Raw genomic sequence first — 12,712 nt, 5'->3', positions numbered from 1 at the left:
GGCCAAATATATACTGGAGTTGCTTACCAAGAAGACAGTGAATGTTGGGCAAGTTACAGTTTTGACTTTAATCTGCCTGAAGAATTTTGATAAGAATAATGGGTAAATATTGTACAATTCAGGTGTGCCAAGCCCTTACAGACTTCCTAGAAAGACTCACAGCTGGCGCATATCCCACGTCAGGCGCATCTCCCACGCCTCTGCTGGTTCATCGGGATTCTACCCCAAGCCGGCTTGTCCAGCGCCGTTTCTCGGCCGGCCCATCAGGCTCGCCCAGGTGGGACGCTGGGTGGTGCCCCTTGAGGGGGGGTGGTACTGTCACACCTGCTCCCCTCTTCCCCCCCTGGCACTCGAGGGCGCCAGGATGCCCTGCATTATGCACTCCTGCCACCATCATTACGCACACCTGTCTTCCCTCATCACGTGCATCAGCGATTATTGGACTCACCTGGACTCAATCACCTGTTTATTACCTCCCCTATATTTGTCAGTTCCCCGGTGCTGCATTGACTGTCATCTGTCTTTGTGTTTCCCAGTTCTGACGCTGTTCCTGTCCTGTTACATGTCCGTTCCTAATTAAATGTCAACTCCCCGTACCTGCTTCTTTTCTACAGCGTCGTTCCTTACAATTTCTTTATTTAGTTTTCAATACATTTTCAAAAAGAAATCTAAAGGCATGATTTCACTTTGTTATTATTGTGTGGATGGGTGAGAGAAAATATATTTATTCCATTTTGAATTCAGGATGTAACGCAACAAAATGTGTAATAAGTCAAGGGGTATGAATATTTTCTGAAGGCACTGTACTTTAGTCACCATATTCTCTGCCACCCCTGTTCATCAGAGACACAATATCAGGCGGCTCTCACTCATAGATGGGTTGACAGGGGGCCAGCAGCCATTGAGAGTTAGGAATAGCTGAGTGAAAAACATATTTTGTTGGTTATATCATATGGAAGATGCTTATATTTAAATATCTCTGGTTATTTTTTCACAAGAACTAAGGCAGCCACATCGGATAAAACTATTAAAATGTATTGTGATTTCAGGATTTATTTGATTGATGTCAGATTAAGTTTCAGTTCATTATGATTCACATGAGGTTTCCTTTTGTTGTCCCAAATTCCAAGTTCTATTGATTGAATGGATAGCGCTGTATTGCTTTCGTCGTTATTCGTCAAGCTGGTTCTGGCGCCCCCTGCTGTTAAGTCACAGTTTGGAGAACTGGATGAGGTTCCTGTTGATCTCAGCCACGTTCCTGCACCCTAGGGGAGGAAAGACCAACAAAACATTAGTGTTGCAATGTTATGAGGTTGAGATAATGATAGGTAAGCAAGGGATTTTCATCTCAGACTGGAAAAAATATGATTATGTAAGAAGTTTGGTTCCTTACTCACCAGACAGAGCCATTGACAGACGGAACTCATCGTTGAGGATATGTAGTACCTCCTTCAACCCCTCTTCACCCTGAAGGAACAAACACAGGCAGCAAGACAGTTTGTTATGCTCAGTATCTCAAGTTAATAGGTTGATCACACACAATGTTAATTGTTACCTTATAGGCGAGGCCCCACACGGCCGGCCTGCCGATGAACACACACTTGGCTCCCAGAGCTACAGCCTTCAGCACGTCACTACCAGTGCGGACACCACCGTCCAGATATACCTCGATCCGCCCCTGCACTGTGTCCACAATCTCAGACAGGGCATCTATCTGGGTGGTAGAGAGAGAAAAGAGCAGAGGAAACTTCCTATGGAATATGAAGTATCATTTAAAACAACTGATATTCAAATCAACATTCTATGATGTGTGGACCTCCAACCATCTTTGTGGTACCATTTGAAAGTTCATATTTATATTGTATTCCCTTTTAGTACATTTATCAGCCAAAACATGACACTCACCCTGTATTCAAGAGCATGCTGTATCTAAACTGATGGCTGGCACAACACAAACACATCAGATTATGTAAAATAGGGTCTAGGCTAGGAAATTTAAAAAAGTATAGAACAGTTTGACAACCCTGTTTCTAAGATTTTCAATGATAACAAACTCAACTGTTTATCTTTTCCAGTGATGAGGACACGGACGTCTCATGGTATGGTGGGTTTTTGCAAAAACCTTTGAGCACTTCTATCTCTTGAATGTGTTGGCATTCAGGTCCAAAATTTAACTTCTGAACACTTCTAAAATGGGCAAACATGTATGAAAAGGGGTGTGGTCAAAAGTGATTGAAATCAAATGGAACGACCCTGTCCTTTAAAATCAACATTTCATGAAATCAAATGGAAAGACCCTGTCCTTTAAAATCAGCATTTCATAAACAAAATGGTGTTTGGCTTGCTGACTGTAGGGTAAAATAGAGGCGAGATGATGATGAAGTGATATACTCTGTGCACATTCTTACTGTGGCGGGCCCTCCGTCCAGCTGGCGTCCTCCGTGGTTGGACACGATGATGCCCTGGACGCCGTGCTCCACGGCCAGCTCAGCGTCCTCCTTCGTCAGGATGCCTTTGATGATGATGGGCAGGCGGGTGAGAGACTGCAGCCAGTACACGTCCTTCCAGCTGATGGAGGGGTCCAGGGTGTTGGCAGGGACCCCATACTCCTCACCCGCAGGACCGGCAGCCTCCTACAGAGGTAGTCAAAGGGACACCCACCCAGACACGACAGACACATACAGTACAGAACAAAACACATACACACAGAAGGAGGCCTCATGGGAAATACATTAGTTGGATTATTCTTAAATAGTTATAGAGCAGCTACTGTCTCTCTACTATGGCACTATGGGCTGGTTTCCCAGACACAGATTAAGATTCTCCATTGACAGTGTTTTTTAGTCCAAGACTAGACTTAATCTTTGTCCAGGAAACCATCCCTATATGATTTTATGGTAAAAATCATTATTGTTAAAAATATTAACCTGGAAGACACCGTCAAAGTTCTTGACCTTGAGGTGTGGCGGGAGCTTGAACTGGTTGCGTATATCGTTGCGGCGCTTCCCGGTGTAGGGCACGTCGACAGTGAGGACCAAGGCCTTGTAGCCCAGGGCCTCCACACGGTGAATGATTGATTCAGAAAGCTTTCTGTCCCGGTACACATAGAGCTGGAACCAGCGGTAGCCGTTAGGCGCTGCAGCTGCGATCTCCTCCACAGAGCAGGTGGAGTAGGTACTGGTGATGTAACATGTGTTCACTGCCTCCGTAGCTGAGGAGAGAGAGAGAGAGAACATATATTTTTGTTTTGCACAAGTATAATACAGGAAGGCACAATTTATTTACACATGGGGGGATTGGGGGGCAAGTGTTTAAATTGTGCAGTATTAGCAATAGTAAACAAGCGCAATAGTAAACAAGAGAAAGAGATTTTGAGTGGACCACCCCTAGAATACTCAGTGACAACAAAGCTATTGGCCTAAAGAGCTCAACCTCTACAGCTGTTAAACACCTCCTAGTCCTCACCCCTGGCGGTGGCCATCTCTCCCTCATGCCAGGCCAGGCAGTGGAAGGCAGTGGGGGCGATGCCCACAGGGAAGCTGATCTCTGTGCCCTGCACCGTGGTCCTGGTGTCACACACTGACACGTCCCGTAGAATCCGTGGTCGCAGACGGATCCTGGGACCGAGACAAAGTGATTATTTTGGATCTTCCAAGCACTACTGTTTGAGGTGTGCTGTTATTGAGTGATGTTAGTGACTGACATTGAATCGTGGGTAATGTAGTTTGCAGGATGGGGAGAGGTACTTACCGTTTGTAGGCCAGCAGATTGTCATCCCTGGTGCAGCACTCGTCTGCTCCGGCTGCGTAGTAGTCCCATGTGGCCTTGGAGAGGTGCTCCTTCGCATACTCCTCAAAGTCTGTGAGACATACCATAGCCATCTCAGCACAGCAGGTCCCCTCTCTGTAGGATATATGATCACTGTCAGGGACAGCAGTTGTAAAGAAATGCTATCAATGTGTTAATTACACTATCATGTAATCCTGTATTAAAAGCAGAATGGATAAATACTTACCCAAAGAAAATGAAGGACAAAATGCAAAATTAGCCTACTTGTCAACACCAGTTTTTTTTTCATTTGTAAAAATGCCTACGGGACTAGCACAATACTAAACAATTACCATGACAAAGCAAGATATCTACACAATACATTTGTTATCCAGAAAACATAACAGTGCAGTCACTTTCATATTTTTTCCTTATCAAACAAAATGATTGCAGTAGCCTATAAATCTCCTTTCCTTCAGTTGAGTAGCGTAACTAGTTTACCACGTCAACAGACTATGTATTCACCTAGTAGTTGTCATTTCACGAAATGTCAATCTGTGTCTGTGAAAAAATTATTTCGATGCAAACTTAAGTCGATAGAGCTGCACACGAGTGAAACAGCAAAAAAAGCAACACACACGGCAACGACTGAACACAGACAGACAGAGGGCTGGGTGTAAAACTCCCAAAAAATACATATAATTTATCGATGCTACAAAAGTATTAGGGGAAAATATAGGCATACCTTCTCACGCATAGGCTATGGTGAATGATAACACAAATTGCAACCCTAGCAAGCCCTAAAAAACAGGCAACTGCTTATTCTGAAAAGAGCTCTGTAAAAGTGTTAACAAATGGTTAACAGTGCATCTCTCATCTCGGCAGTGTTGTACTATGAACTCCATTAAATATTAACCATTTTCAAGAGACTGAGGCCATCTTAGTCCATTTGAAAACACCAACGCACCCAAACAAATGTTAATTGGCCTAACCTGAGAATGAACCTCATAACATCATAATGGATTGTAATTTTAGTAGATGTCAACAACATTTCATCAATCCCACTTGCATCAAAATACATTTAGGAATGGAGGGATCTACTAATATCATTCTGTATTACTCACCACTAGTCCTTATGACATCAACTCCATTCTGAAATGTCTGGTGTCTGACGATGCAGCTCATAGTTAGTTCTATTCCTATTGTGTGATTGTGTGCTTTTGTGTGACTTCAATAAAACTATCACAGAGATTAACACGGACAGTGAGTGTGACCCCGCAGAGGCTAGAAATGTGCTGATGCCACAGTGATCCATAGAGAGGGGAGGGGCGTCGCACATGACATACTACAGCACAGATGGGGAAATACATACTAGGCCTACATATAAAACACACAGCATGGTCAGTAACACAAAGCACTACAGTAACAGTACTGTTCTATAGACCTACTGTACATCACACACAATAACTTGCAGCGTCACTGTGGCCTACATACCAAATGATCACAGGGTTGTCAGTGACACCTCAGATATAAAACTGCCATAGGTTTATCTTTGAGTTTGCCTGACTGATATTTTACTCTACAGTTTTTTTCTGAGTATACTGTATGTGACTGTATCTGACCCGCTGACCTGAGCAGCCATCCATGGAGAACCACTCACCGATTACAGCTGGTGCTCGAAGTCTCTGAATGGATTCGATAGCTCTAAAATAAAGTCAACCTCAAAAATAACAATTCCAAAAAACGCAAAACATAAAACTCAGTCATGTTTTTGTTATTGTGCAGAGTGTTTAACTTTTGGCCTGTACGTCTCCAATGCTATGGATGATAACAATGTGATCTATGAACACTTGAGGGCAGTGCAATACTGAATAAAGGTATTATACACAGAACTGCTCAATCTCAACCTGTAGAAAATCCCAGGCCATCACACATTCAGTGAGAGAACATGACATGTACAGTACCTAATGTTCAGCAAGTATACTGAATTTCCATTCAAATGAAAATGGGCATTGACATAATATTATATGTCAGATGTGTAGAGGCCTACTGTAAAATGCATTGTGTTGAATTTAGATTAGTTGTTCAAACAATGATTATACTATTTCTGATCCATTCTGTCTTCTTTACCATGTGCAAGATAGACTTGCATGTAATGTTCAGATCCGACCAGGCCTATGTTAACGTTTCTCCACAAATAATAGTTGAAGTAAGATGAACACGATGTTAAATACATTTTAGCCTTTGTCCTATAGATTATGAATGTTAAACTACCTGCAGTACCTCTCTACACCTGTCAATGTCGGTCATTTATGCGGTCTCAACATTGTTACGATACATTTCTAGAAAAGCAGCTGTGTGTTATAAGTAAATAAACTCGATGGAAATGTGAAAAACAAAATCTAAAATAAAATGACATTTTGACTATTTATTTCAAGATTTGGTTTACTGAAGATCACACAATGTAAATTATTATGACTTCAGATGTTTTGATATTAATCAAAGAAAGCAAAGCTTCATATCAGTTTCCAAAAATAAATAGGCAGTGATGGTGTTAGTGAGTAATGTACATCGGAATTTTGCCTACAGTCTCTCTCTCTCGCTCACTCCCTCTCCTCTCTCTCCCTAGCTCTGCTGTGTTAATTGGCTGTAGGCCTAACTGATATAAAAAGGCCCTGGGGGCAACCACAAATGAGGAAAATATGTGAGGTGTCTTACCTTGTCCTTTACCCTGACCTGGTTTTCTCTCGTAGCCTGTCACCTCTCATGTGACACCTGTGCAGTGCAGGGCAGGACAGTGTCAGGGCAACTCTAGCTCCACACCCTCCCATTGATACCACCCCCCACTGCCCACTCACACACACTGGCTCAACTCTAGCCTGCCCTGTCAGCAGTATCTGTCCTTGAGCAAGGCACTAAACCCTCATTTCTCCTGTAAGTAGCTCTGGAAAAGACTGTCTGCTAAATGATCTAAAAATGTAGGAGTGAGTAAGGCGACAGTCATATTGCTCACTGAACAGTGTGTGTGCATGTGTATCCTGGATACAGTCGAATGATTACCGCTTTTTGTAATCTTGATTAATTATAATCTTCGTCTTGTCATGTGTACAATACCCCATTGACTCTAAATCATTACTGTCAAAGTCCTGTGGAAATGTCCAACTTATTTCCAAAGGACTTTGTACACCCACACATACATCTTTTAATTACATAAAAGGATGGAGTAGAGAGAGAGAGAGAAAAATATGACAGAGAGAGAGAGAGAGATATGGGAGAGTGAGTGAATTCAATAAATGTCACAGCGTCTGAACTTGCCACGAAAGTAACAAAACGCCATGAAACGTTGTTCAAGCGTTCTAAAACAGCAGTGGGTGCAGTGGTGCTATATTTGATTTTGTCTCTCTATTTCATTACTACTTTGGAATTTGATTTACTCCTAGTAAATGTATCTGCTGCAGTAACAGAGCCAGGCCTCTTAAAACAGCTCTTTGTAGTGTTTTATTTGGTTTAAACTCAAAGACTGAAGGTGCAGGCCGAGGCTGAGGCTGGGATTGAGGCTGGTGTTGAAGCTGAGACTGGAGACCCTTCTAAGGGCCATGGGGAGGTGGCTCTGTTACCTACTCTAAGTGAAGTGTGAATTGTGTTAATCCACAGCTGGCTCTGATGCCTATCACTGCGTCTATCTCAGTCCCACTCCTCAGACGTGTTAGGAGAGGACGGGAGAAAACCTCTACCACATGCTGCTTCTCCCTCAGGCTACGGCTCGGCTAGCCCAGAACATGTGTGTTGGATTGTTAGGGTGTTATCCTGCCCTGGCTAGCATTCACTACTCTTTTTATATCTAAGGCTCTCTTTTTCTCATTCTGAGACAAAATAAATTACATAGGTGTGTAGTCTCAGGTGTTTGGGTCTCACTGTTTCGTTCCACCTTGCATTGAGGCCATAACGCTGGCTGCTGATCCCAGTCCTTAGAACAGGCAACCTGTATGTTTGGGCTCCCGAGTGGCGCAGTGGTCTAAGACACTGCATCTCAGTACGAAGAGGTGTCACTACAGTACCTGGTTCAAATCCAGGCTGTTTCACATCTGGCCGTGATTGGGAGAACCATAGGGCGGAAAGCAATTGGTCGGGGTAGACCGTCATTGTAAAAAATATTTTTTTCTTAATTGATTTGCCTCGGTAAATAAAACTTTTAAAAAAATGTGACCAGTGGTCAAATGTGTGGCAGAGTTGCCACCCAACAGATTATGAACTGTACTTGTTGTTTACTACACTGAACAAAAATATCAACGCAACAAGTAAAGCGTTAGTCCCATGCTGAAGTAAGAGATCCCAGAAATGTTCCTTATGAATAAAAACCTTCTCTCAAATGTTGTGCACACGTTTGTTTGCATCCCTGTTAGTGAGCATTTCTCCTTTGCTAAGATAATACATCCACCTGACAGGTGTGGCATATCAAGAAGCTGATATCAAGAAGCTGAACAGCATGATAATTACACAGGTGCACCTTGTGCTGGGGACAATAAAAGACCACTCTAAAATGTGCAGTTTTGTCACACAACACAATGCCACAGATGTCTCAAGTTTTAATGGAGCGGACAATTTCTATTTATTAGGGATCCCCATTAGCTGCTACCAAGGCAGCAGCTACTCTTCCTGGGGTCCGAAAACATTAAGGCACTTACATTACATATAAAACAAAAGATAAAACCGTACATCATATAACATTATTACACTATAATGCAAAATGTATAATACCACCATACAACAATCTTACAATGTATGTGTTTGTGTTTGTAGAGTGAGTGTGCTAGCGCTTGTGTGCGTATGTGTGTGTCTGTACCTTTGTGTGTGTCTCTTCACAATCCCCGCTGTTCCATAAAGTGTATTTATACTTGTTTTCTTATCTGATTCTACTGCTTGCATCATTTACCTGATGTAGAATAGAGTTCCATGTAGTCATGGCTCTATGTAATAATGTGTGCATCCCATAGTCTGTTCTGGACTTGGGGATTGTGAAGAGACCTCTGGCGGCATGTCTTGTGGGGTTTGCATGGGTGTCTGTGTTACGCCCCTGAAAACAGGGGAGAAATAATCACGAGAGTGTTACGGTGTTGTTTTCTCAATAGTTCAATGAGAAAAGACCTCGATTTCCCCAGGAATATGGGTGGAGACCAGAGCAATCGATCTCCGGCTCATAGATTAAGAATATTTTGTAGATCACAGATTAACACTTTTAGGCACCACAAAATAAAGTAATCAATATAATGTTTACACATTACTCTCACAATTCGTACCCTTTGTACGCTTGACGGATTTGAATTTTAACACAATTATATGAATGTTATCAATCTCTATCAACTAATACTGAATGCATCTTTTTAACCTTAGATGTTTTAAGATCCTCACATACTATGAACTTACTAATACTTTTTAATGTATAACAGGCTATGAATATTTCCTTTAGCCTGTCACACTCTCCACGACAAAATAAATGTTGTCCCAACATTACCAACATTGTCTTCTTCAACAGTCCGTATGCACTGGACCTAGAAAATCCTCTTCTGTAAGGTACTACTTGAGCAGAGGTCAAGGGTCACAGTTCAAATATAACTAACACGTAATATTCACAGTCCATATCTGTTGACCAGCTATATAACATAAGCAGTCTTTTCTCATACTATTGATCAACAGTCCATCAATTTTAATGATCTATATGCATAGTCTGCAAATTGTCTCTTTTGACAGTCTGTGAAATCAGACAGTAGTCCATGGTCAAACATGTCAACTCTGTAGCCTCATGTTTGCTGAAGCCCATACATGTAAGGTGGCTGAAGGTAACATTGCTGTAGTGATGGCAGCCATGGAACCAGTCCTGGTGCAGAGTAGACAGGGAACAACTGTGGCTGTGGCTGGATACTGTAGCAGGAAGGGATACCAAGCTGATCATAGGTGATACGTCTTGGAGGGTGTCTCTCTCTTTGTGGCAGCTGGTAGGCTGGTTCCTCAGGTTCAGCAGCATCAGTAGATGAAGGAAAGGCACTTGGTGGATGATCATCAGGCAAATTTTCAGCAGGACAACTGTTGTTGTCTCCTCCAGTCGCTTTTCAACAAGAGGCTGTGCTGGTAGCGTATCAGGGACTGGCACTGCAACTGTCTGTTTCACTGTTGGGGGCCTGTGTTCCCAGTCTCTCGCTGGTTCAGCATTCCTCTCCTCAGGTACTGTAGGAGATGTGGGAACCTGTAGCGGCTCATGATGAAGGTCATATTCATCCCCGCTGTCTTCATCAGAATCTAGAGGCTGTGATGCAGGCTGGTGTCTCCTCGTTTTCTGACTTTTGTCCACTTTGGTAATTTCTGGTTTTGTCTCAAAAGGTAAGTGGTCACAGGACATGAGCAGGTTTCTGTGCAGGACCCTGGAGCGTCCCTTACCCTTTTCTGGTCTCAATTCATAAATCGGCAGGTCTGAACCCATTTGTCTCACCACTGTGTGAATTGTATCTTCCCAATAGTTACGGAGTTTTCCTGGTTCTCCTCTTGGTATAAGGTTTTTAATCAGAACTCACTCGCCAGGCTGTAGCACTGAACTCCTAACTTTAGTGTCATAGTACTTCTTACTTCTTTCAGCGGCTTTCTGAGCATTTTCATTTGCAATGGTGTATGCTTCTTCCATCCCTCGTTTCCAGTTCTCCACGTAGTCTCAATGGTTACTGGAACCTGCCTCTGTGCACAATCCAAAGAGCATATCAACTGGAAGCCTGGGTGATCTCCCAAACAGAAGATAAAATGGTGAATAGCCAGTCACTTCGCAACGGGTGTAGTTATAGGCATAAACCAGTTTGTTCAGAGACTCCTTCCAATTTGACTTTTGTGTCTCAGTTAGTGTCTTTAACATTTGCAACAATGTTCTGTTCATGCGTTCCACTTGACCGTTTCCCATCGGGTGATAGGGTGTTGTCCTGGACCCCGCCATGCCACTGAGTTTCTTTAACTGATGGAACAACTGATTTTCAAATTCTCCCCCTTGGTCATGGTGGATGTGGGACGGGAACCCACACTTCAGGGCAAAGTCATTGAAGATGAGATTTGAGGCAGTTTTACCTGACTTTGACGTGGTGGCGTAGGCTTGAGTGAAACGTGTAAAATGATCAACAATCACGAAGATGTACTCATATCCCCCTTTGCATCTGTCGAGATGAAGGAAGTCTACACATACCAGTTCAAATGGCTGTGTTGTCACAATGTTTGTCAGAGGAGCTCTTGCTGCATGGGCTGGCTTTTTCTGCTTGACACAGCTACAAGTTTTAGTCACATAGTGCTCGATGTCAGATTGCATATATGGCCAGAAGAAGCGGTCACGTACTAGTGATACAGTGCGGTCAGTACCTTGGTGTCCCATGTTATTGTGCAACTCTTCCATCACTTTACCTTTGTACTGCTCTGGTAGAACTAACTGCTTGCGGGCTGTAGTGATTCTGTACAGAATGCCATCACTGTCTATTGTCAATTTGTCCCATTCTCTGAATAGGCATTTTGTCTTTTGCTCTTTAACTGGCGGTTTGGAACCAGACAGTTTGAAATTGAGCACAGGACGGATGACCGGATCAGATTCTTGTGCTTCTCTTATCCCATCTTTTGGGATCGAGCTGGTTGTTGCAGTGGTTGTCTCACCTTCAGCTGATACTGACATAGATGCAGCTGAAAATGACCAAGGTACAACAGCCTCTTTCTGTACCTCAACTGCTTGTATCGTGGCGGCAATGGTGTCTGGTGGAAGCTCCTCAGAACATTCTCTCATCAGTGACTCTACATCCAGTGGCATCCTTGACAAAGCATCTGCATCACCGTTCTCTCTGCCTGGTAATTTCTCTGAATCTGCTTTCAGGAGGTCATAGAAAAGTCTTTGATGTACTGTCTGTAGTAAGTGAGTAAACCAAGCAATTTTCTGAGCTGGCCCACAGTCTCTGGTCTGATTTCTTTCAATGCTCTTACTGCTTCAAAATCGGCTGGGTAAACTCGGCTGCCCTCTGCAGACACTATTCTGCCCAAATAACGGACCTGGGGTTTAAAAAGATCACACTTACTTGGTTTGAGTTTAATGCCATACTCTCTGAGACGCTGCAAAACTTTTCGCACATCATTCACATGGCTGTCGAATGTTTTACTGAAAACTAGCGTGTCGTCCAGATAAGGAATGCAGATGTTATCCCGGAGCCCTTCCAAACACTCCTCCATACACCGCTGAAAAGCTGCAGGAGCGTTCATGAGGCCGAATGGCATACGTAGAGTCCCCACGGTGTCACAAATGCTGTCAGTGGTCTGCTTTCTTCAGAGATGAACCCCTGGTGATAAACCCCTGGTGATTTCCCTGATCTAAGAGGGAGAACCAGGAATTACCACCTAAACTGTCCATGATGTCTTGGACCGGAGGGATTGGCTGGCGGTCGGGATGTGTCTTTCTGTTCAGGTCTCTGTAATCTATACACAACCGGAGGGTCCCGTCCTTCTTACGAACGCACACGACAGGTGAAGAATATGAAGAGTTTGACTTCCTAACCCAGCCCTGGACTATGAGGTCATAAAGGTAACCCTTCATCTCCTGATACAGTGGCCTGGGCACTGACATGTATGTGCGCTTTACTGGTTCAGAGTCCTTTAGAGAAATAGTTATTTTCAATCGTTCAATGCAGCCAATGTCATTGTCTGATCGGGAGAAGGAGTGGCACTCTTCTCTAAGCATTTGCCTAACAACTCCTCTCTGCTCTTGGGTTAGGTGAGTTAATTAAACCTACTGGTGGATCCCACTGTTCAGTAGCAGTACATGGGTTTCGAACGCTGTGATTCACTGTGGCTGGGGTGACAGTTTTTTCAAAGACTTGGGCAGGTAACACAGTCATAATGGTTTGTACTGTACCGATTATTGTGCGTCCTAGCAGGGCAATGT

The 12,712-nt window shown here is 43.3% G+C and overlaps 1 protein-coding gene across 5 annotated transcripts; it reads right to left on the bottom strand.

Annotated features, from left to right (window-relative positions):
* Positions 1–629: 629 nt before the first annotated feature.
* Positions 630–4,916, bottom strand: hao2 (hydroxyacid oxidase 2 (long chain)). Of its 5 annotated transcripts, XM_021579381.2 has the most exons (9): positions 4,514–4,622; positions 4,016–4,098; positions 3,751–3,903; positions 3,466–3,617; positions 2,928–3,211; positions 2,409–2,633; positions 1,556–1,714; positions 1,398–1,467; positions 630–1,265 (listed from the first exon to the last, which is right to left on the bottom strand). In XM_021579381.2, the coding sequence occupies exons 3-9, from the start codon at positions 3,879–3,881 to the stop codon at positions 1,210–1,212; spliced, it is 1,077 nt and encodes a 358-aa protein (XP_021435056.1). In that variant the 5' UTR covers positions 3,882–3,903; positions 4,016–4,098; positions 4,514–4,622; the 3' UTR covers positions 630–1,209. The 5 variants fall into 5 exon arrangements, with proteins under 5 accessions (XP_021435056.1, XP_036814919.1, XP_021435055.1 ...); XM_036959024.1 differs by lacking the exons at positions 4,016–4,098; positions 4,514–4,622 and adding an exon at positions 4,893–4,916; XM_021579380.2 differs by lacking the exon at positions 4,016–4,098 and having other exon boundaries at positions 4,514–4,664.
* Positions 4,917–12,712: the final 7,796 nt, after the last annotated feature.

This window comes from Oncorhynchus mykiss, chromosome 22 (assembly GCF_013265735.2).
Source record: "Oncorhynchus mykiss isolate Arlee chromosome 22, USDA_OmykA_1.1, whole genome shotgun sequence".
In the NCBI taxonomy this organism is placed as follows: Eukaryota; Metazoa; Chordata; class Actinopteri; order Salmoniformes; family Salmonidae; genus Oncorhynchus; species Oncorhynchus mykiss.
The sequence above is the reverse complement of the archived record's forward strand: the minus strand, read 5'-3'. Positions and strand labels throughout refer to the sequence as shown.